The sequence below is a fragment of the Trachurus japonicus genome, chromosome 7 (genome assembly GCF_045865225.1).
Source record: "Trachurus japonicus isolate A0001 chromosome 7, Traja_1.0".
NCBI classification, from domain to species: Eukaryota; Metazoa; Chordata; class Actinopteri; order Carangiformes; family Carangidae; genus Trachurus; species Trachurus japonicus.
In genome coordinates, this window is record NC_140913.1 from 12432316 (window position 1) to 12456901 (window position 24586).

A 24586-nucleotide genomic window follows, 5' to 3' on the forward strand; every position below is an offset into this window, starting at 1 on the left:
ATACCAGGTTTTTACATCTGGGTCATAGTCTTCCTGCGCTGCTCAGTTTCTGCCCACTACTGTAACTGTTACATACCAATGGCTACAATCCCTGAATTCAGGTGGATTAGGTATGTAATGTGAGTTCATACCCTCTGGCTATTCTAAAAGTGGCATAAAAAGAGGCTGTAGTGTCACCATACAGGTTGAATCCAGGTTGAATCCAAATGACTGTGATAAACCATAAAAAATTGCTACTAAGAGTAGTAATGTAGGAGGTTTGTACACGCCTTACTATGAATGGAAAATTATATGGGAATTGTAACGCATGCTAAAAAGCGTTGCTCCCTCAAAGGCTGTCAGCTGCTGGAGAGCCTAAAAATTCACAATGATGACGAAAACACTAATCTGTCTTCAGGCAAGTGGATAGTGTATGGAGAATGCAGGTCTCTACTTGTCTGATCCAGTCACATGTCTCAGTATGTGACCTTGGACAATATGGTAATAGTTTTACCAGTTTGTTCTCTGAATAAATGGACTGTGACCACAACTGGAGGCTGTATATCTGTTGGCAGATTTGTCAGGGTCAGTGTCTGGAGCACTCGCATCCTTTACAGAGTGTGTTTAGTGATGTGGGAGGTCAGTGGCTGGGCCCATCTCCTCACCTGACTTCAAACAGGCCCAATCACATCCCTACAGAACGTCAGGGTCATAAAACCGGTGAAATGATGTGTATTCCTTCTTAGTAGGTTGCTGTACTTACAGCTGTTATTGTGCCGAGGAAACAATTCAGCTTTTTTCCAACATAGCTGAGGCCTGAATTACTACAGCACTGCTGCCTCGCTTAGCTACACTGGTGCCTGTTTGTGGCTTGTACAGATACAGATGTGAATCCATCTATCACCATCATTAATCTAGACTTGGTGAAGGCTGGAATAAAGGCTCCAGCAGCAAAGCTACCCTCTGTTACCTACAGGCCCTGTGCCAATCTGTATGTCTACAGTCCAGAGTCTGAGGGGAGACAGCTGGAGCAGCTGAAACTGTACTCCTGCAGAAGGCCAGTGAAACGCTGGATACCAGACGTCTGTATTCTCACATGCCTTGTAAAACTCAGTAGCTCTGCATAGATAAATGGACAGACTGACCCCATTTGCATCGTCTGTCACAGAAAACATTAATAAAACCACTTATTTTAAAATGAAATGTGCATTATAAATGTTAAAAAGACCACCAGTGATGCTTGGTTTATTTTAAGAAATACAAGAAAGAAGGAAGAAATTACGCTCTGTAAATCTGGGCGTGACTGCCAAAATCCTCATGTGGCTCCTTTAGATTCTCTAACTCTTGGAGTGATTCTGAAATGGTGTAATGCAGATGGTAGTAATATCTGCAATGCTTTAGAGGAAAAGCTAGATGTGGCACTGTTTTAAAAGAAAATAAACAGACTGTTTGTGGGTTTGTTGCTTCGGGTATTTATGAGAAGAGAGAATAAGATCCAAGAAGGCTGGATTGAGTTGGAGATCTGTGAGCCGGAAGACTTATCAGACACCAGAACCATCCACAGCCTTATGTGCTAAAATATGAGCTTCCAAGTATTTGACTGGTCAAGTTGGAGCCTTAGTTTAGCTTTGTGTAAAGACAAAAGTTTGCCCATTTGAACTCTTTAGCTGAACGACTTCATATTAATGTAAATATTGTGTGGCATAGAACATTTCTCTGCCAAAACTTTAAAGGGATAGTTCAACATTTTGGCAAATTCGCCTATTTCCATAATCCCTAGTCATAGGGGTAGGTTCATTAGCTTTAATTATCGGTGCATGTTGTTTTGAGATCCGCGGGGCAGACGCAAGCTGCTCAGCAAACACAATGGAGGTGAACGGTACAGGTTCCCTGTCCCTCATCAAACTCATCAAATACACAATCCAACAACTCCAAAACACTTGGGGACAAGTTGTGACCTGCACATTCACCACGCTATGAACAAAACAACATGATAATTAAAGGTACAGTAATGAACCTACTGCTATGACTATGGGGATTATGGCAATAGGCAAATTTGCCAAATTGTTGAACTATCCCTTTAACTTATTTTACTATGTGTGACTCGGCTAGGGTGAACAATATACAGAAAAAAACAAAACATGGTGGGGGTGCTTGTTGGTCGAGTGGTTAGAGAGCACGTCCCATGTTGGCATATGCCTGAAAGCGCTGATCGCCGGTTTGACTCCCAGCTGAGACGGTCTTCATACCCCCAGTCTCTCTCCCTGCTTTCCTGTCTCTCTACATTGTCAAATAAAGGCAAATTCACCCAAAAATATATAATAATATAAAACAAAAAAAGGACATGTTGCCATTATTTTTACAGATACTACAATATGCAATTTCATTTGGAATTGCTATGATAAATTGCCACTTTTAAAAGTTTAAAAATGATGGGGCGGTGCGTGGCGCAGTGGTTAAAGCGGCCGCCCCATGTAGAGGCTACAGTCCTCAACGCAGGCGTCCCCAGTTCGAGTCCCGCGTCGGGCAGACCTTTCCTGCATGTCATTCCCCCTCTCTGCCTCCCCCTTTCCTGTCTATCTCACTGTGCTATCGAATAAAGGCAAAAAAAAAAAAAGCCAAAAAAAAAAAGTTTAAAAATGATGATAATGAGATTTATTGAGTAGTGTACCAGACAAACATGTCCTCTAAACTAGTATATATATGATTTGTTGGCCGCAGAGCCTCTGTAGCTCCACAACACATGGTGCCAATAAGGTGACACATTTTTCCTCCGTCAAAAAATTGCAGCTCCTGTGATTTGGATATTGCACTTGGCCATGTTGTGATTTTGATTTATTTCCATTAATTTAATGGTTCCTGTGAATCTGTGTGAGCCTGATGAACGGTATTGGAAAGGGTTTGCATGTACAGTATTATAGCCTTGGACTATTTAATTACACCATAATGGAATTTGTGACGATTCCTCAGTCAACCAGATTTTACGAAGCAAATAAACCACAAGACAGAGGTAATGTTTTTTCTTCAAGGAAAGATGTTTCCACTAAGGCGTGGAGGATCTACTGTATTTGCCTTTTCAACCCCGTTCATGTGCCAATTGTCAAACCACCTGTGGAGGCAGTGGGAAGCATTTTTATAAAGCAACAAATACAGGCTGTCTCTTTATAAATATAAACACTGCACATAACTAGCAGCTCATGCCCATTATTGTTGTGCAGCACAAGTACCAAGTACCTAAATTTATGCTCTAGCATGCTTCGTACTGAAAGTTATGTAACTGTGTGAACTCAAATCCCTGTGCAACACCTCATAATGGCAAAACAAGAATGAAAAGTAGCCAAAAAAAAAGAAAGAAAACGTAATAATGTTGATGTTGGCCAACAACGTTATTTTTCCACTGTTGTTTTTGAGGTTTTAACAAGACCAAACACACACTCATCAACTACTGGACTGGAGCTTCGTCTTATGGAAGAAAAAAAACAAAAACATCCTTACTTGATTTGTTGGCTGGTGCTGTAATGGAGGTTGGTGCCAGAATTGACAAGTGGCCAGCAGCAACGAGCCAACAGCATCAGCTCTCCTCTCCTATCAGCCTATTATTGTCGTCAGAATTTATCACTAGGAGCAGAAGCATTTTCCACTGTATTTAGCGTGGAGGAGAGGAGGTGTTGATTTAGATGGTAGGAGGGGGAGGATTCGGGATGTCATAAATCATGGTAGACATACTCAGACTTACTCACTGGAGAATGATTGCCTGGCTAATGGTCTTGCAGCGTCATGGCAGTATAGCCTTCACTCCTACAAATTCACAAGGGCCGAAGTTATTGCAGGAATTGAATTTGTAAAATATTCATTGAGGCCTTTAGTTGCAGCAGATGCTTACTGTGAATAATAAAGTCTACATGTTTGAATGTTATGTTATATATCAAAGTAGCTCTAACTTTTCATTATCCTGACTTTAGGTTCATTAGCTCCTGGCTCCTATTATCTTTTGTTAAAGGTGTGACTGGAGAGGTTCACGTCCTTTTCCAACCTACAATTGTGATTGTTTAAATTATGTTTTCAGTATGGATGAAGACAGTGCTATAACTTGTGTGTTAGTTAAAAAAAGTTCAGTATTTAAACTGACATTTGTCTATTGCGCATTTATAATCATTTCCTCAAGAGAGTGAGACATTGCAGGTGTTGCATATTTGTTCAGTAACCAAAAACCCAAAAGTGAACTGCTCTATTTTCTCTTCCTCCCAGCGGACTACAGCACCAGTGAGATGCTCGTGAACATGGGCAACCTGCCTCTGGATGAGTTTTACCCGGCAGTGGCGATCGTCACCCTGATGCGCATCCTGAGAGACCCTTCACTCTCCAACCACCACACTATGGTGGTCCAGGCCGTCACCTTCATCTTTAAGTCTCTTGGCCTCAAGTGTGTCCAGTTCCTCCCCCAGGTCATGCCCACTTTCCTCAATGTCATCCGGGTCTGTGACGCCAGCATCCGAGAGGTAACTAAGAGGGAAGGGGCTGTCTTCTGATATCCAGACATTCACACAGCACGGTCTCTCACTCTCTTTGCTGTCTCTGTTTTCGTCCAGTTCCTTTTCCAGCAGATGGGAATGGTGGTATGCTTTGTGAAGATCCACATCCGGCCCTACATGGACGACATCTTCACCCTCATTAGAGTGAGTAATTTTGTCAATACTCCCACCCCCCCATCCCACTCCAATCTCTAAACACTGCTCATCCAGCCCCTCTTATTTTCTTGTGAGTCAGGCAAACAGCTGCAGACTCTTAATTGCACTCAGTTGTGCTCTGTACCTCCCTCATTAGGATTAATGTGTTCAATGCCCCTGGATGAAAGCCTTACTTCGCTGTACACATTATGTGTGGTGCGATACTTTACTGTCAAGATTAAAGAGGCCCTTTGAATGGGACAATGAGAAAATCATGTTAGTAATATTTGGATGATTTCCTTTTGTTCTCTTTAACTTTTGGTCATTGTTAAGAAATAAACAGGCAGGGTGAGCTCTGTTGTACATTTCCACTCATTCATTTCTAAAGAAAAATGTGGTAATGACTATGACATTAATGCTTATCACATGATGTGGAAGAACTGCTAAAGCCATAGCCCCTGCTCTTTCATAAACACACTTCACAATTACGTAGCATGGCACAGCCATCATATGACTGTCCTTCAGTCAGACTTTGGATAACACTGTCGCTGACACTTTTTGCGATGGCGGGAACTTCTCCTGGAGAAAAGTAATCGAGAGAACTGGACCAATGTGCCTCAAGTCCCTCTGAGTTAATAAATGGCCAGTGAAACAAAGAATCTATTGAGTTTTTCTCCAGCCCAGTTCCCGCATCCAGATGAGGGGGCTGGAATAGCCATTCAGGATGTACACTCACTTGCACTCTAGTCAGCTGCCACAGGGAGGGAAAGCAGGAAGTTGGGGGCTGCTCGAGACCTCTGGTCACTGACAAAACACCTCTGCCAGATCTCACAGCTGAGGCCCATTGACTGATTGACGTATTGCGTGACTTCAAGTCCTCCACGTTAACTTCAACTGTTATTATCGCCAATGTACACAGTGGCCGTGCCTAAATTTTCCAAAACGGTGTCATAAGCCACACAGAGACGTGATGTCAGTCCTAGCTGACAGGAAATTGTCTCCATTCCTTGCTATCTCAGATTATACTGCTCTTGCTCTCTGTGCCTCTGGCACACGACTGCTTTGTATTTCCAGTGGGAAATCAGTCTGAATGAGTCTCTCACACTCACCTTATTGATGGAAACACGTTTTGACCCAATTCCTCAGACCGGCAGAAACCCACCACACTATATCAGAGCATGGTGTGGATGAGGTAGTGCTGTGAGCTCACTGTTTTGGACGTTCGCTCTGAAAATTGTAAAAGTTTATATACAGAAATTGGATTGTATTAATTTAGGTCATGGATATTTAGGCCATTCAAGTCTTTCTATTAGCTCAGCAAGTTTTTATTTAATGCACATTTAGGATCAGGCTCTTTATTTTAAGGAAATGTCTGTGATTCTCCACAAAGACTGATCTGCAAATATTATTAAACTGTTGTTCCTGCAGGTGGATGACTAATTTAATCATCAAAAAAGATTAGAACAGGGAAACCTTAGTAGAAGAGTGGAATAATCGTGACCAGATTTTCTGCAGCTTGCATTTTTGACCTTTACCTTTTCTCCATTAAAATACGACATGGTACAAGTGGGTTTTTTGAGCACAGGTAAACCTTCTGATAAAGGGGCTGAAAATTAACATCTTTCTCTGGGTGTTGTGTTTTCATCAATTCCAATCGAACCTTTTTCCCATTGGTGAAAAAAGCTTGATGTTAGTGGGTTTCTTTACCAATGGAGAGGCACTTTATAGTCTTACAGTGCACTTGTGTGCTATACAAAGCCAGCAGGGAAGTTCCTAGTGTATCAATACTTGAAGAAATACCCTTATAGAGAACACCTTTTATGTGATTTTTGTTTTCAGGAGTACTGGACGCCAAACAACCCCATGCAGAACACCATCATCCTTCTGATTGAGCAGATTGTGGTTGCACTGGGTGGAGAGTTCAAGCTCTATCTGCCTCAGCTTATCCCACACATGCTGCGAGTCTTCATGCACGACAACAGCACCGGGCGCAGTGTAACCATCAAGGTGAGTGAACTTTAGAACAGTTCTGATAACAAAATCTCCAGTCCTGCTGTGTAATGAGGGTTACACCAGGCTAAAGTAGAGGCTGGAAATATCTCTATGAGTGAACCACCAGAGTTTAGGACAGGGATAAAAGGGGGTTGTTTGTATGTTTAAGAGATTGGGAAATAAATGTTGAGTTTTTTTTCTTGGCATCTACAAATCAAAATGTTCAATTATACATTATCAGAAAACTTAGCTGTTATACACTTTAGTTTAATATCTAAGAATTTCAGGTGGGAATACATTTCAGTGAGTGAGTTGGAATTCAGTTATTACATCAGGGAAATGCACAGAATAAATCATGAAAGAAAAAGGGAAATAAACACACAAATTGAGCAGAAAAATACAAACAATAAAAGAACAATAAATTGAGAGCTTGCAGAGATGAATCCAAAAAGGCTGGAATTGAAATTGTGGCCACAGAGCTGGAACAGCTTAAACAAAGTGCTCTCAGAGCGATCAGCAGAGGCATAACAAATAAAAAAAATATTGCTTGGAAACAGGTTCATGCTGCCACGAATGCTTACTCAGCAGAGGCCAGAGCAGCAGCTGAAATAAAAATGAAACTGACTCATTTGAACATACAGTACTTGCAATAAAGCGACCAAGCTGCCTGCTGTGGCCCGGCGCCTGGAGTCTATTGTCTAGGGCCTAGACAATATCACCGTCACAGACAGGTTGTGTAACTGCAACCATGTTGTTGTGGTTTTTGTAACGTCCTAGATAATTCAACCTGTTAGTTATTTCCAATGTTGCTGTTTATTCAGTCCTGTCTAAATATCTTCATTCTGTTGGACGGGAACGTCTGAGCATCTGTGTAATAAGAGCTGAGACTGTTGGTGTCTTCTCATGCTTATTTCTTTACAAATTATACACGTTTGCAAATGTGATGGATTACATCAGTTCCTCCTCTATTTTGTGTATCATATTTTCGAAACATTGCCTTTGTTGGTAAACCTCAAGGACACCATTGATGAACCCCACATTTTCTCGAAGAAGAGGAGTGGCTTTTCTAAAAGGTTCCCATGTGTACATCAGTTTCAGACATTAGATTGTAGCAGGTATTTGTGGACTATGGCATATACCAGGTAAATGGAATTTGAAAAGTAGAAACGTCAGTTAAAAGTTTTAGCCAGTACTAGCTTAATTACTACACTAATATGACATCAGAGATCAACTGTGTCTAACTTTATGACCAGAGAAATAAGTCTGAGCGGTGACTAGAGATTTGAATGTCGTCTGTGTAGGTTTTGACCAACTGGTAGCACTGTAGAGCCACGTTTTTATGAGCTGTTGCTGCCTGACACCCAGGCAGGTGGGCTGCATGGTACACATTCCTGCAGACGGTGTAATGTTGTTTCACTAATCAGCAGTTTGTGGCAGTAATGCTCCAAGCTATTCACCAGTGAAAGGAGTGAAAACGGTGACTGCTAACTAGGATGTATGACACGGATATAAACGGTGCAGCTTCTAATGATTTCAGCACATGTTCTGTGCACAGGAGAACTGAACGGGGCACCTTTAAATACCAACTTGACAAATAAATATTTGAACCTCGAGTGCAGCCTAATGATACAGACCTACTGAAATGGGTTTCTTATTCATTGTGGAACAGAGAGACACATTCCCTTTCAGTTGTGTATTAAACTGCCTTCTGTGTTTTTTATATTATATAATATTACTTGTGAAACAACAATACAAGCTGCAGAGCAGGAGGGAGGCTGTTTTGTTGTGGGGAGTGCAAAGTGGTGACAGAGGTTTATGACAGTAAAAAGTTTGATAAAGCGCTCTAGGGGAGTTGATTTGTGGACTGCTGATGTCAGCATGTTAAGATTATTTCCTGCTTTTGGCCAGACCATGTAAAATAAACTTTCAGTCTGACTGGGTGTCACAAATTCAGCTGTTACAAGTTATGTCTTTACTAAACAGATGGATAACTGAACATAAAATAGAAGTACATAGAAATATCTGTCATGTACAATAGAGAGAGTCCAGTAAATAATTAATGATGGGGGAAAACATTAATAAACATGATCATTCACGGTATAACATCACCCTGAAGCACATGTTACGTAACTGTTTTTTAGTTCAGAGTTTCCACTTATCTTAGTTTGACATTTGACAACTGCAGTGATTTATGGAGAAAATGTGCCACAGTGTGTGTCATGAATCTGGAAGAGAAAGAGCACTAATGAGATTGAAAAGCTCATATGTCAGATTGGAGTTGGTATTTAAGTATACATATAACTTAGTTTCCTAGCACTGCCAAGAGGAGTCAGTGTTTAAAAACAACTTCCATCACTCCACACACAGGAGCTCAGCCCACATTCGACTTAGTGTGGCACTGTTTTCTGTTTGCGGTTTTCCGACAATATCCATCAAGACCATTCAGGTCCCAGCCATTCACTTTTTAATGCAGCAGTTCAAAGAGAGTATAGACCTGTAGCTAACACACTCTCCTGTTTCAGCAGCTTCTGCCAGTGGTTGTCAGGGTTTTCCCTCAGACTCTAAATCATGGTTTTGTGTGAAGACCACAAAGGCAGAATCACAAGCAGCACGCTCATCCAGCGGCAGCGCTCTTTGCTCTGGTGCAGCTTTGTCTCAGCGTCTGCAGTATTAGATAACCCAGCAGCCCACAGTCTGGATAGTCTATAACTGGGTCTGGAGGGTATAGGATGGGGGTCATGAAATGGGGGACCTGGGAATCGAGTTACCTTCCAGTCCGAAGCAGAAGAAAAGAAAAACATACTTCCATCATTTCATGGAGTTCTTTTTTTTCTCTGTCCAGCCACCGATACCCCACAGCACACACACACTCTTACACCTCCACCTTGGCTTCCTGCTGTCTCGCCGTGTGCAATTTAGACGTGGGGTAGGAGGTGCGGGGAAAGTGCAGAAGCAGTCATGGGGTGTGTTGGGGCCTGGGGTGGGTTTGTTGGCTGCAACATACGTCATCCTTTAAAACCACCATCCATCCACCACATACACTGCTCACACATGTTCCACACAAGGTGACTTAACGTTAGACCAAACAAAAAAAAACAACAACCATGCAGTTACATTTTTATTTAAGATGTGTCCTGGACAGTTGGCCGGCTGGATGGAAACAGCACTCAAAACTTTAAATTCAAACTGTTGCGTCATGACAGCTTCAAAATGTCTGTGCCAGAATCCGATTTGGTGTCACCCTATTGGAAATTACATGAAGAGTTTCCACAGCGCTTAGAAAAATTGGTGGTGTCCCTATTATAATGTCTCGTAGAGATGGAGGAGGGTCACTCACTTCATGTACAGACGACAAGTGGGCGAAACGTTTTGGCCGTCCTTCATCAGAGTCATTACCGCATTTGTAACTGAAATTAGAAGATATATGAATAGTTGATGGATGTGTCTGTGATCTCAAACAATGAAACCATTCAGTTAGAATCCCATTAAGCTTTGCACAGGAAACGTTATTGTAATATAAGCTCCCATTTGTTTTCCATCTCAGTTGTGCTGCTAATTTTAATCACCATGATTACATGAACAAATGGTGCTGAAAATCAACTGGCAAGTCGTACCACCAGACTCTCACAGGGAAGTGCTCATGTAGTTAGTTAGACAGGTTACCCAGACAGAGTGCCTCAAAGTCATCTCACTTTTTGGATGGGCCATGTCACATTTCTGTCATTGTGAGCTTTGGATCAGGACAGGCCAAAATCACAGTGTACAGAGACATTCATTGATGTAAAACTATAGATAAAGTTGAATTTTTAACAAATTGAAAGAGTGTACACATTGGGCATCGCAGTTCAGCACTGAGGTAATTTAAATTTAAACGGGACTCGACATTTGTGCTGGCCTGCTACACTAAATTCAGACTAAACATTTTTTTTTACATGGGGTGTAGGAGCTTTCTTTTGTTCCAAATGGTATAATATTGGCCTTTTAAAAATTCACTATTGGTTGATTCCTCTAAATATATGGGTCAGTAACAAATAAGGGTTGGCAAGATGACTGACAATTCAGAAATACTTTAAAAAAAGTTTTAAAAGCATACATCAGATTAGTTAAAATGTACAATGATCCAATTGAAACATTTTTTTTAACAAAAGTAAGACTGAATGCCCCAACACTGCCCTTTTCTAAATAATGTGTGACACATTGTGTAAGATTTGTCAAACATAGTGTTGCATTGCAAAAGTGAACTTATTCCACATTTGACTACATACAAGAAAATAAATCTGGACTCAGGGTTTTATGAAGAAATACCGGTTACACCACTTGACATTGGGTTGCATCATTGACCCATATGTGAAATGTAAGGTGCATGTCCATATTGAAGGAGCATAACGTGCAACCTCACCCCCCTCATCCCTCCCCAACTTCCTGTACAACCAAGAATTCTTTATATAAAAAGATACTTTCGTCCCTGAGGCACTGGAAGTTGGGTTTTGCATTTAGAAAAGAAAGAGCGTAAATAGATAAATGACAAAATAGGGGTTTAAGGGTTTAAAACAGATAAACTTCTCCAGGCTGTATAAGTGACAAATGTCACATTTGACATTGTGTATTATATGATTGCAGGCCCACCAGTGCTCCCACAGAGTGTGTTGTAGTGTGGAGTTTTGTGTTTGAAATATACTATATTAGTGGCTCTAATCCAGTTAGTATTATATTTTATGGTCTGTGTGCTTTGAAGTGACACACAAGTGTGTTATCTGGTTCTTCACTCACTCATAGTAATGCAGACTTTTCCTGGAAGGGAACCATGTATGCCAGCACCTTGCTGAAACACAACACCATTGGGCTTTTCTGTTAGAATTCCTCAAGAAAACCATTTAGCCATAACAAGCTCATTAAACTGAACCCACTCTTGTTAAGTGTAGCAGTATGTGCAACCGAGCGCTCTGTGCTTTATTTTGCAGCTGCTGAATGCCATCCAGCTGTTTGGTGCCAATCTAGACGACTACCTCCACTTGCTGCTGCCTCCCATTGTCAAGCTGTTTGATGCTGCTGATGTGCCCCTGCAGGCCCGCAAGTCAGTACCACACTAGTTGTAGATCAAAATATTTGATTTATGTTTAAAATCTCTCCTCATTGAAATCCTTAATGGATGCTATTGATTTAACTAAGATGCATTAGCTCTTAATTCTGCTCCTAAAATATTGTAATTGGAATGGGTAGGTTTATTTACAGCACAACATTTTCATGTGCACTTTCTTTGATATAAAAGAATCTAGCTGTTAAATTCTTCAACCTGTCACATTTTAAAAAAGTCCTTCAGAGCAGAAGCCCTGTCTCTGTTTGTCTCTGTGTCTCACTGATATTTAAGTGAAACTGATCGTTCTCTGCTCATCTGTTTTTCCTTTGTATGGTTCAGGGTTGCCTTGGAGACACTTGACCGGCTGACAGAGTCCCTGGACTTCACAGACTATGCCTCGCGCATTATCCACCCCATTGTCCGGACACTTGACAGCACGCCTGAACTACGCTCCACCTCCATGGACACCCTGTCCTCGCTTGTGTTCCAACTGGGCAAGAAAGTAACTATCTCCGTCCCTGGGGCTCATTTTCGAAGTAGCTGTTATTCAGTAGACTACTTCCACCCTCCCTACTGCTGCCTTCACAGGAACAGCATTTCAGTAACCCCCCCCACCCACCTCAGTTTTTATTACTTCCTGCCAGACTGTTGATGTCATCGGACGTTTGTCGGTGGGGGGTGGTGTTTATGAGAGTGGATGAGGTCACATTTTACCCCTCTCTTTCCTCCTGAGCCTTCCCCCTCCCTCATCCCGAAAAACCATCCTATAGTTTTGAGGCCTAACCTCAGCAGCCACCGGTCCACGTGCAGCCGCGTCTGGCAGCAAATGCACAGGGGGAGCTTTTGATCTGAGGCTCTTGGTGGTTAGATAGTCAGTTATTTGGCTCGTGATGAGGGGGAAGAGGTAGCAGAGCTGAGCCACATAAAGCACACATACCACAAACACCCTTTTTATTTACTCTGCTTCCCTTTCCTCTTATTTTCAGTACCAGATCTTCATCCCCATGGTGAACAAAGTGATGCTGAAACACAGGATCAACCACCAGCGCTATGACATACTCATATGTCGCATTGTTAAGGTCAGTCTTTCTATGTCCAACTTTTCTCAAATATATAATAAACAAGTCAAATACTTTGCACATTTCCAACAACATGAGCGTCTGTTTATTATATTCAGACTCTTGCTGAGTCAGGTGCAAACAGATTAATCCTCCATGACACAGAGCGACTGCACATGGTCAAGCAATAAATTACATAATAAATAAACAACAGTTTGGCTATGTGCAGTGCAGCATAAGCAAGTCATTACCATGCTGTGTTTATCAACAGTTAACCCTCAGGAAGGAAATACACTTTTACATTCACAAAGCATGTTTTTTGATGCATGACTCAACAGTCTGTCTGTGTGTGGGCTGTGTGTGTGGCCTGTTGTGTTTGTGGTCATAACAGGGCTACACTCTAGCAGAGGAGGAGGAGAACCCTCTAATCTTCCAACATCGCCAGCTCCGTGGTAACCAAGGTGATGCCCTGGTCAGTGGTCCAGTGGAGGCGGGGCCTATGAAGAAGCTTCACGTCAGCACCACAGCCCTTCAGAAGGTCAGAGGGGCAAATTTAAACTGATTCATGCTTATGTAGAGAGTGGTGACACTTGAGAAATCCAGTATTTGTTTCACTGGCACCGCTGCCGAGGTTCAAATATCGTGTTCTGTAAACTGTCGTGTGCACAAGCATGAAGTTTACTGGTGGTGATGAAAGACAAACCAACAAACTAAACTGTTGATAGAATCGAGGAAAAGCCAGACAGATGAGAGCAGGAACATTAATGATTTTTGTACAGGGAGCACGTGGATCACTAAAAGGTTTTAAATTGGGAAATGATGTGAATCATGTGCCTGTGGCCCTCACAGACATCAGATATCAGCCCAGTCGAATACCAATGGGAGACTGACGCAGCACTCTCTCCACAAACATAACCAAAAAAACACATTAGGTTCCGTTTTGGAAGAACGATGTTCCATTCCATGGACCAGTAACAAATTTTTCAGTGCATCTCATCCAGATCACCCCACCACCACCACACACACACACACACACACACACACACACACACACACGACCTGGTCTGTAGAAGCTCTTTTGCTCCCACGTACTTCACAGTGACTTCAGAAATGAACGACTTCTGTCTCTTCACAGGCTTGGGGTGCAGCCAGGAAGGTGTCCAAAGATGACTGGCTGGAGTGGCTGAGGCGCTTGAGTGTTGTCTTGCTCAAGGAATCTTCCTCTCCAGCCTTGCGATCATGCTGGTCACTGGCTCAGACATACATCCCTCTCGCCAGGTACACCACTGCTGTCACTGTACCTTCTGAGCTCACTTTTTCCTCCCCTTTCTTTTCTCATGACTTCAGCGCACCACATTCAAGATGGACCACAGCAGCTAAAAACATCTACATGCAGTGTCCTCAGAAAGTTATCTATTGTGTCGTATCATCTTCTTATCACTCTGTACTCAATGACAAAGGGAGAACGTCTTGCAAATTTATTTAAAATCAAAAACTGTAATCTTCCATTTACAAAAGTAAAAAGGAAACAAATAGCAATGAACTCTCTGTTGACCTCTGCAGTAAATTGTGGTAAAGCATGGACCAGAGCAACAGTACAGAACCATTTGTAAAGCTTGAGTGCCCCCAGGAGAACTCAGGCCTCAATAATTGTGAAATAGAGGAGGTTTAAAGAACCATTAGGACTCTTCCTAGAGTTTCCTCTCCAGCCAAACTGAGCAAGTGGGTAAGACTGGGAGGCAACCAAGATCTCAACAGGGACTCTAACAGAGCTTCAGTGTTGTGCAGAGATGGGAGAACCTGCTGGAAATGCACGTCCATCTCCCCGCACTGCCTCGACCAGGAAAAAATAAAAGGCACATGAGACAACTGACTTTAAGGGCATGAGGGAAAAGATTTAATGCTCTCATGAGAGAAAATTTGAACTGCACCAGGCACTGCTCCTCATCTGGCTAATACCACCCTTATGATGAGGATTGGTACAGGGAGAGGTCCTTGAGAAAAACGTATTTCAGAGTACACACAGCCTGAAAATGAGGCCACAGTTCACCTATGAGCCCAACAATGACCTGAAGCAACCAGGCAAGACAACTCTGGAAAGGTTTCAGTGTTGAACCAGCCAAAGTCCAGACCTAACCCCATTGAACATGTGTAGAGAGACCTGAAGATTCACAAATGCCTCCCATTCAGTATCCTGGAGCTTGAAAGGATCTGCCAGCTGTAATGAGATAAATTGCCCAAATGCAGCCGTGCAAGTCGAACTGAATCTGAAATTGCTGCCAAAGAAGCTTATACAAAGTCCTGAATTAGAGATCTAAATGCTTTTGTTAATGAGAGACTTCAGACTTTTGAGAAATGTGTTATTGAGTGTAGATAAAAGGGCAAAAGTTTTATCCATGATCAAATTAGATCAAATCTCCTACACAATAGTGTGAGAAAAGCAAAAAAAAAAAAAAAAAGCTTCCTGTGAGGCCGCTGTAATCCCCCATATTAAAACAGAGACATAACAGAGTTTGAAGCTCTGTGTTTGTACTGTGCACCTCATGTGGCTGGAGAGCTGAGAGATTCAGACAGCCACCATTGAGCACAGCAGAGAAACGTATAGCTGGGCTCAGTGCAGGGCAGCTCAGTTACCACCATTTCACCAGCTACTTCTTTCCAGATGTGACTTACCATGAATATGAAGCAGATTGTTACTGAAAAATACAATACATGCTCTGTGATCAAAGTAATAAAACAACCCTGTACTTTGTTACACAGTAATCCTCCTTACAAGCTTTTCAATAATCTTGCTACTGATTGATTTGCGTGTCTCCCCAATTCACTTCAAGTCTGCTTCTATAAGAGATCCACATTTTATTTGAAATATCTTATCAGACGTTGTGTGCTTTTGTTTGTATTAGTGCATAAATCCTATGTCTGTGGTTCACAGGGACCTGTTCAACGCAGCCTTCCTTTCCTGTTGGTCTGAGCTGAGCGAGGACCAGCAGGATGAGCTCATCCGCAGCATTGAATTAGCTCTCACATCCCAGGACATCGCTGAGGTCACACAGACTCTACTCAACCTGGCAGAGTTCATGGAACACAGTGACAAGGTTAGCAGTGAACTGTAGCAGCTACATTAAACTACAATCGCCCTGATACAGTTACACTTTGCACACATCATAGTTTATTAGGGTGTGCACTGCTCTATAGATCAGTAGCAGTTTCTAAAAACCAGGGTTTTATTGTCAGTAGTAGGCTTTACCTGCCTAGTAGAATATAAGCTCTAAATCTACAATGGTTAGATGTTACTGACAATATCAATGACTTGGCTATAACTTACATTTTTCAGCGTTTTACACAAACTCTCCGGCCCCCTTTCAGGAACAAAAAGTACATGCCCATTGAGTGTGCATGACATTATACAGTACCGACTCTTTGATGTTGAAATACCATTTCAAAATAGGCCATACTAAAATATGTCTCCAGCTGGCAAAGCAGCAGCCTTCAAACCTCATGTGTTTTAATGTTTTCTTGACCCACTTAATTTTATGTCTTCCACTGCAATCAACACACCTTCAGCTTCAGTTGTGCATGAAGGTATTTAATGCTTCGGATTCGTGCATCTGCCAGAAAAAGTCAAAACGAAGTTTATGACTGAGACTGAGAAACAGAACCTGCAGTTTATCTGTAACTGTTATCGACGCAAGAACAAAAGAAAACCACTCAAGTTTCCTCATTTTATATTTTGTGGAACCATGAAAGTCACCATTCAGTACAGTTGGGATATACCTGCGTTGTGGCAGCAGAAACTGCCAAAACAGCATAGTAAAAGGATGCTGGTTTTTGGATTCCAACAGGAAACAGTTAATAAACAGGTCCAGTATTGGAGGTGATCAGGAAACATTCACAATGCTTTTATTTTCATTCGAATTAGAACAGGACTGTAGGAGATGACAGGTGTTGAAAGATTAACAGAGGAAGCCTTTCAAGTTAGCAATTCCTCTCCAGTCTGCTGTCTGACCACATGTGTTGAGCTAATTAGTGACGATACTGTTGCGTTGAGGGCAGAGACCGTCATGGTTGGGTCATAGTAATAATGGGTTTCAGCAGGGACCCCCCGCTATGAGGCGACAGGGGAAACACATAAAGTGTCCTGCTCCGAGCCAGTGGAAAGAAGAGCACGAGATGCCTTCTGCAGGCTTTCACACATCTTTTTGCAATTAGCTGCAAAGGAACATTAACACAAATCACTTAAATGCTACATCAATCTACCTTATTCCAGTAAGTAGCAAAAGAGTTATTGTAAGTTGAAATAAAAACGACCTGTGATATATAAGCAGTTTTGTTGATGCTTCAAACTGCACTAATTGCTGCTGGAGGACAGCAGAGGTCATAAGCAACTCTTCACTGAAGTTCCATTTCATCTTGAGAGAAACTCTGGTTGTTTTTAACACAATTTGTGTCCTGTTCCAGGGCCCTTTGCCTCTCAGGGATGATAATGGCATTGTGCTGCTCGGTGAGAGAGCTGCCAAGTGCCGTGCCTACGCCAAAGCTCTGCATTACAAAGAGCTGGAGTTCCAGAAAGGTCCTTCTCCCCTCATCCTGGAGTCTCTTATCAGGTAGGTTGCCTGAAAAACTATTAATGAGAAGCAACACAGCCTTTCTAAAGCATGCAGCTGAACTGAATCCATCTTCACAGAATTTGACCAAAAACATCAAAGCACACGTTTTTTTTTTTTCTTGACCTGAACTAAGCAAATAAGAAATTACTATTTGTTATTATTTTTTTGGACCAAAGAGGAAAAAAAACAATCTCTTTTAAACTTCAAGGTCATAATATAATTTGGGATCATTTGGAGAAAAGTAATTGATAATTCCTTTGCATTTCTTGATGTTGCTGATTCACCTTCATCATAAAAACTCGGTTTGACAGGTACCTCTGTGATTAATGGTTATTGCATTAGAAGTTATTGCCTAAGACAAACATTAAATTACCTTCTCAGAGTCAGTTCTTAAACTAATAAATATGCAAAGAAATGATCTTATACAAATCCTCCTGCCCCATAACCCTTTGATATCTTCTGTCATCTTTTCCATCCCCTTTTCTCATCCTTCTTTATTTCTGTGTTTCTGGCATGGCACGGAGAAATCTGTTTTCCAGGCATTTAATTGGACGCTTGCCTCCTTTTCATCTACGAGTGTCTGGACTTGTGTTTCTCAGGGGCCTGTTTTCAATTTCTCAGGAGCCTTGATGATGATGAATGATGGGAGCCGGCACTCTGGTGTTTTCAATATCCCCATCTGGTTCTCACCTCTCTAGGATTTCCCATAAAAGATCTAGAGGCTGGTGTGCAAAAAAGCACAAAGCAAACCTGGCTCTACTGAGTCGTGGCTGTATTAGAAAAAAAAACCCACTCGTATCTAATGCACACTTTTTGATGACGAAGAGGCGTCGTCACTGGTAGTGGTACCTGATGAGTCATGGTATTTGTATTGTGATTATTTCAGGAGTCATTCCTTGTATCCTCTCATATGGATCTTGAGTTAAAATCCAGGGTATTAAACCTGAATAAGTGACGTAGTCGTAATAGTACAAATTTTATGAGTTGTAACTGGGATGAATAACGTGTGATGGATTTTTTGAAAATCAAAAGAATTAGTTTGTGGCCTGAGTATATTCTCAGACCCTACAGCTTTGGATTTCACCAGGGAACTGGTCATATTTTCCGCATTATTACCAACAACAGAGGAACACTGTTAATTGAGCATTTGGCCTTTGGGATTATTATGCAGTGGCTTTAAATAGACTTATTCTTGTGGAAATTTTTGTTAAATCTGACAATATATTAAAGAGGGTTAATGATGTGGGTAAACGATGTGTGTGATGAAGGTGTGCCTATAAAAGTAAAGGATATCTATGCATTCGGTTGTTTCATCACCAGTAGTAGTAGAAGCTGGACATTGCTGCATCTGCACTTTGTGTTAATGGTAAATGTACACCCATATTGTCATGATGAACGATGGAAATGTTTGGAAATGGAATTTTAAATTAAGTTAAGGATGTTCAGATACAACGGGGCTGCAAGCTGTTAAGCAAAATCTCATCTCGTGTCTCCCCTTCAGTGTGACTTTAGTGCATAACTTTATTTAACCCATGCACTGCTTAAAGGGAGTCAGTGTATGAGTAGAAGGGGCAGACACACAAGCAGGGGAACTTATACGATGTAATGAACTCCAATGCTGTGATATATGACCTCTGTGGTAACAATGTTGTACTTTTCATGTCAGAGAAAAATAATTGCTCACCTCACACAATATACATACTGTAGTGTATAGGTGTAATTATACTACATGTGTTTTTTTTTATATAAATAAGAAGCTGTAAAAAATTCCATACCATACCATTCCATACATTATATATATACACAGTAAATATAATGTTATTACTCAGGCTGAAATGAGCCCATTAAAATATGTTGACGGCCTTTTAGATTCCTTGGGTTTAAATTTTCCCTGGCTAAAAATATTGTTAAGTTCCACTCACAGAAGTTATGTTTCCTTAGTGAGGCATGCTGCATCTGCAGAGACATTAAGGTTTATGTCTATAGTCAGCTATATCACCTACAACAGGCTTCAAATAGCAGCATTCACACTAAGGGTCTCTGTTGTTGAGGAGGCATGTTTCAATACTAGAAGCCCTTGAAATAGAAATAGAAAGCCGTTTGTCACTGTCTCTTTCTGTCTTTTGTAAGTGCCCTTCATTCTACTGTGGCTATTTCTTTTTAAAGGAAAGGGATAAATGCTCTGCTTTAATTAGATGTTCACCCTGACTAACTTGTCACTTTGTAAAAGGAGTAGAATCCCACTAAGCCGAGCACTGAGCCTGTATAGGCAGTGCTCCCTGTCTGTAGGTATTTGAATGCTCTAAGGAATTCTGTTGGTTCAAAGCAAAATGGTGTTATTGTTGTCAGAGTAGTAAACCTGGAGGCATTTGACTCGATGGCAGAATGGAGTGCGTGTGTGGTCTCCATTCCTGCATTTGGTTTAACTGTCCTGGGACTTTTGGCCAGGCCGTCAGGAGGTGATCCCTGGAGTCAGAGGTCAGTGGCTCCAGAGAAATTTGTCGCTATTATTGGAATGGACACAAGACCTTGATTTCCTTTTAGACCTCCATTGATTTTCTTACAGCTCTGTTATTTAGCCAGTGAAGTGTGGAGAATGGTACAATGAAGAAGCAGACACATTCATTATCCACTGTGTTTCTTTTAAAAAATATGTTTATTTTCTATCACACAAAACAACAAAATCACAGACCTGTACACATTTTACAAATTACACATTTCCATCATCAATGGTTAATGTTTTACAATAAAATACAGCGTAATTCATACAAAATACCTTTGGTTTTTGGTCCCATTCCAGCAACTCACAAAGATCCTTTTATTTTAATTTGTTCCTACCAGTCCTCAGTGATTTAAACCCCAAACCAGACCAGTCTGGACTGACTCCCGTTTCTACCCATAAACAGCCTGTGTTAACTATAAAATACATCCTAGTGCTTTCAAGACAAAATGAAAGAAGGAATCAAAATCTAGATACCCATATGGGACAGTGGTAAAGAGCATCTATCAAAGCTTTTAAAAAATAAAATATTTTTAAATACATAAACAAACTACAATTTACAATCAAACACGGCACAAACATTACACATTCATCTGACTGAAACTTAACCAGACCATCACAAACAACAATTTTCATTCCTTTCGCAGTCGAGAGAAAGCTACAATGTGGTTGAACAGGTATTAGTGAGATCTCTCAGCATTCATGCTCATGATCAGGACGCAGGAGACACAGTCGAAGGAACTCATGGCTGAAAACTCACAGGCCGGACCTTCATCTCCACTTTCTTGAGGGAGTAGTTGGGTCCGTGCCAGCCGTACCAAGTGATCCCATCTGTGTTCTTCGTGTGCTCACCGTAGCGGTAAAAAACGCCGTTCAAGTTAGAGTCAGTGCAGCAGTTGTACCAATAACCACCTGAAAGGAGACAAGGGGAAAAGATTCAGATTTATTGTTAGTTTGAGGGGAAATTCTTGTCTGTCAATGGCTACATGGTTAGTTATATACAGTTTGCCTTTGTTGTTTACCTTTGCGCAGGGAAGCACAGTCATCCACACATTTGTCATTGTCCTTGTTCATGGTGCTGAAGTTGGTGTTGTTGTGGTAGCGCAGGGAGTCCCCAGCGTTCCCACTGTAGTTGGCCAGGAAGAGCTTGTAGCTGTTAAGCTCATTACCCACCGTGAAAAAGCCGTACTGAGCGTAGCGTGTCTCTCCTGCCCAGTCCTGCATTGGAAAACGCATATAACATGATTAAGAGAGGGACAATTATAGACTTGAGAATATTAGCCCTCACAGTTTACCCAGCTTCTCTAAAGGTTTGATTCATAAATAATTTTCTTATGCTCAGTTCCCGTAGGAATAAAATGCTCCAGTAGGTTTTGGCCAGGAAACAGTTCATACTCGTGCTCTTAAGAGTTTGTGCCCAAACCTGCATGTGTGCCCTGTTTTCTAATACATACCTCCATCTCAATCCTGAGCACAGTGGGCTGCCTTGTTAGGCGGAAGATGTTGTCATTGCCCAGCCAGAAGTCTCCGCGGATGGATCCAAATCCACTTTTGTACTGCTTCCAGTCACGGTTGAATGACGTGATGCCGATCTTGCGCCTTTGGATTAGAGTCCAACCTCCTCCATTGGTCTCCATATCACAGTGGACCTGAAAGCATTCGTCAATATTTAATACAATGCAGAGAGAAAAAGAGCACAAAGAGGACACCGTGTACATAAGACTCTAGGAGAACTTACGCTCAGCTCAGGTGTACCCAGAAACTCATCTTTAGGCAGTTTGTACTCGCCAGAGATCTTGTAGTTCTTGGTGAAGAGTGTTGCACAGTCATAGATGGCATCTGGAAAAAAGAACATCTAAAGTTATGCTTAAACCATATGCAGTTTCATGAGCAGCACTTATGATCTGAATGTCATAAATACTATAAATAAAACGTCTTCGTGGATGATTGAAGAATTGTACAGATGAAAAAATGTTATTTTTCTTCAACCAAGAGCAGTATACATCAAAACCAGAGTAAGATATGCAAGGCAGATTTTTGCACAGTTCCACTATTTCACTGTAACAGTATGGTCAAGCCATTAATAGGACTATGAGATCACAATGGAGCAGTGAGCCCAGTACTTAAATAGTCTGTTTAGAAAAAAAGAGAGACAGGGAGAGAGATGGAAACCTTCCACTTCTTCTAATCTTTGCATCCCTTCCTGTTCTGTTCTCCTGTCTGTAATTTACTCCAGTTTTAAAAAGGTCTCTGTTTTCCTTTTGCCAGTGACATAAATGTGGCCCTGTTAGACCACACAGTGGAGGTAGTGAAATAATAAACTACGTCATGCCTGTTTAACCTCTCTGCACCAGCCAGTGCTGATTAGTGGCGCATTTGAGTGGAGGTGAATGTTGGAATTGATATGGCTTTGATGGAGCTGTTTATTGACAGCCCTGCACAGGAGCCTCCACAGCTCCAAATGAATGCTTTTGACTGCTGCCGCAGCTCACTGTAATCTACCTCTCAGCCCATTCACAGGAGCAATGTGGAAGGCTGATTACAGTTTTTACTGCTAAAATAAACACATAGTGCAGCGTGGACAAAAATATTTGACCTATTTGAGAACTGTTTTGTAAAAAATAAGGTGTTTGTATTCCAGTGTGATGAGTCATTTCTCAGCTTGTTGTTATCAGTGACAAACTGAGTTCTCTTTCACAAAATCTGAAAAATACAAGAATGAGACAAGCTGAAATGGCTTCTTAACTAAAAGGCACATTTAAGGCTCAGTCATATCAAAAATCTATGTCCATCTGTGGATGTCATTTAAATACCTGGAGCTTGAATTTAAGAGCAAAGTTCCCAAAAGGCAAGAGAAAGTTTTACCACGTGGGCACTTGACAAACTCATTGAGCAACACATATCAAATTAAACCATATTCCTGCAACTTTTTGAGAGATTATTACACTAACAACCCACTTCAGCCAGTAGATGATTAACAGAGTGGTAATGCTCACCTGATGAGGTCTGGGGGGCAGACTGTAGAGTTTGTAGCTGCATGATCTCCACACGGTTGTTGATCTCTGAGTACTTGCTCTCAGCCTCCGTGACCCGTGCTTCCTGCTGCCGGTTCTGCTTGTCCAGCTCCATTATTTGCCTCACAACGCTCATCAGGTCTGTCTCCTGCTTGCGACTCACCTCCTCGAGGAGACTGGTCAGATTGGCCACCTGCACCTTGAGGGAGCGCACCTCATCACAACACTGACCCTTGGCAGCCTTCACGGGTGCTAGTCTCTTCTTAGGATTCTGGGCCCATGTCCCTGCTAACAGGAGCAGTGTGACCCCCAGAGCCACTACGCTGAAGTTTACCTTTGCCATTTAAAAAAAAATATAAACGCTCTAAGTTTTTTCTACACAATCTCAAGGTTGTTTTGCTTTTGGTGATAAGAAGTCGTCGATCCCTGTCGAAGTTCTTTGCTAGAAGTTTAAAGTGGATTCAGGCTGTCGCTGACCAGTTAAGTTGGAGCTCTCTGCTGACCAACGGCTCACCAAGGCTGCTTCTTATTTCCTCAGTGAAACCCTCCTCTGCCTGAGCATCTTAAATATTTTGCATGTGGGTCCTCCCCCTGTCTGCCGGTGCACACCAGTCACCATTGTGACCCTCTGAAACCATCTGGGTGGAGGACCTCCTCCCCACCCCACCCCACACCCCCACCCCATCCACCTCTCTACCTCCCCCCTCATCGTACTTTCACTCATTCCACAGAAATTTCGCCCACGTTTTTCTCCACTGTGTTGAAGATTTCTGGGCAGTGATGCTTTATTTTTTTTTGGGACTCTGACTGGAAGGGCAACAAAAGGTGCTGAGGAAACAAAATAAAGGCTACTGTCTGGACTTGTTGCACCACCAGTGTGTGTCCCTCTGTGAAAATGCAAACTCTGAAATGCTTTGTATTTAACTTACTTATTAAGCTATACAGAAACATCGTTAAAAAAAACTTTTGAATACTGGTTTTGGGTGGTGGTATGTAATTTTCTCCCTTCCCTGCACAATTACTTTGTTAATAACAGATTTTACTACATCCTTGAGGCAAACCATTTCTTCAGTAAATTCAGTCTTTACATGCCGAGAGATGCGTGAAGTCACTAAGTACTCTTAATTGCAGGTTAAGTGTTCTATTGATGCTCCCTTTTCTGGCAGATGATGAAGCAGGCATGTTTTCCCCTCAGCGTTTCAGCTTCAAATATCAGGAGAAGAAAGTTTAGTGAAACCTTAAGGATAAAAACCAGTTTGCATGAAGTGGAAAGACTTTTCAGCCGGAGAATTTAAATGTGTTGCCTACATATGTAAAAGCTTTACACATGTTTAACTGATATAATGTTACCCATTAGAGACCAGGGCAACAAATTGAAGTGATATTCACATGAGTCTTATGAATAGCAGATGGAGTCGACTTTTGTTATAGGACAGAGATTTTCAGGTTGTGTTACCAGTGCAAAAATTTGATTTTGAAAATCCTTAAGCAGTACAGGAAACACTATAATTACCCAGATATTCTCCTGCTAGATGTGAGTAACAGAGCTGAAAAGATCAGTTAATGCATCAGTTAATCACTTAATGATTTTACCCCAGGTCTGTGTGTCCGTCTGAATTAGGAATAATGTAGTTCCACAGAATGGTCTGTATCACCTTACATGGACTAATTCGCTCGGTAATTTTTGTATCA

At 41.6% G+C, this 24586-nt stretch overlaps 2 protein-coding genes across 3 annotated transcripts in view; one reads left to right on the forward strand and one right to left on the reverse strand.

Annotated features, from left to right (window-relative positions):
* The window catches only part of mtor (mechanistic target of rapamycin kinase), an 84015-nt gene that overhangs the window by 13704 nt on the left and 45725 nt on the right, over nucleotides 1-24586 (forward strand). For both annotated transcript variants that reach the window (XM_085781259.1, XM_085781258.1), the window contains 10 exons: nucleotides 4228-4478; nucleotides 4569-4655; nucleotides 6486-6653; nucleotides 11600-11712; nucleotides 12055-12217; nucleotides 12702-12794; nucleotides 13165-13311; nucleotides 13909-14051; nucleotides 15706-15868; nucleotides 17232-17377. In XM_085781259.1, the coding sequence (XP_085637385.1) occupies nucleotides 4228-4478; nucleotides 4569-4655; nucleotides 6486-6653; nucleotides 11600-11712; nucleotides 12055-12217; nucleotides 12702-12794; nucleotides 13165-13311; nucleotides 13909-14051; nucleotides 15706-15868; nucleotides 17232-17377 (1474 nt within the window). The remainder of the gene's footprint in view (nucleotides 1-4227; nucleotides 4479-4568; nucleotides 4656-6485; nucleotides 6654-11599; nucleotides 11713-12054; nucleotides 12218-12701; nucleotides 12795-13164; nucleotides 13312-13908; nucleotides 14052-15705; nucleotides 15869-17231; nucleotides 17378-24586) is intronic.
* Nucleotides 20018-23433, reverse strand: angptl7 (angiopoietin-like 7). The gene is made up of 5 exons (XM_085781260.1): nucleotides 22877-23433; nucleotides 21619-21719; nucleotides 21335-21529; nucleotides 20903-21098; nucleotides 20018-20792 (listed from the first exon to the last, which is right to left on the reverse strand). The coding sequence occupies exons 1-5, from the start codon at nucleotides 23235-23237 to the stop codon at nucleotides 20623-20625; spliced, it is 1023 nt and encodes a 340-aa protein (XP_085637386.1). The 5' UTR covers nucleotides 23238-23433; the 3' UTR covers nucleotides 20018-20622.

What these genes read in the sequence shown, in the direction of transcription:
- angptl7 (XM_085781260.1), bottom strand. Translation starts at nt 23,237, where the DNA reads ATGGCAAAGGTAAACTTCAGCGTAGTGGCTCTGGGGGTCACACTGCTC. An exon ending in TGCCCCCCAGACCTCATCAG is followed by an intron (nt 21,720 to 22,876) that starts GTGAGCATTACC and finishes TCTTTTTTCCAG; the next exon opens with ATGCCATCTATGACTGTGCA. An exon ending in TGGGTACACCTGAGCTGAGC is followed by an intron (nt 21,530 to 21,618) that starts GTAAGTTCTCCT and finishes GAATGCTTTCAG; the next exon opens with GTCCACTGTGATATGGAGAC.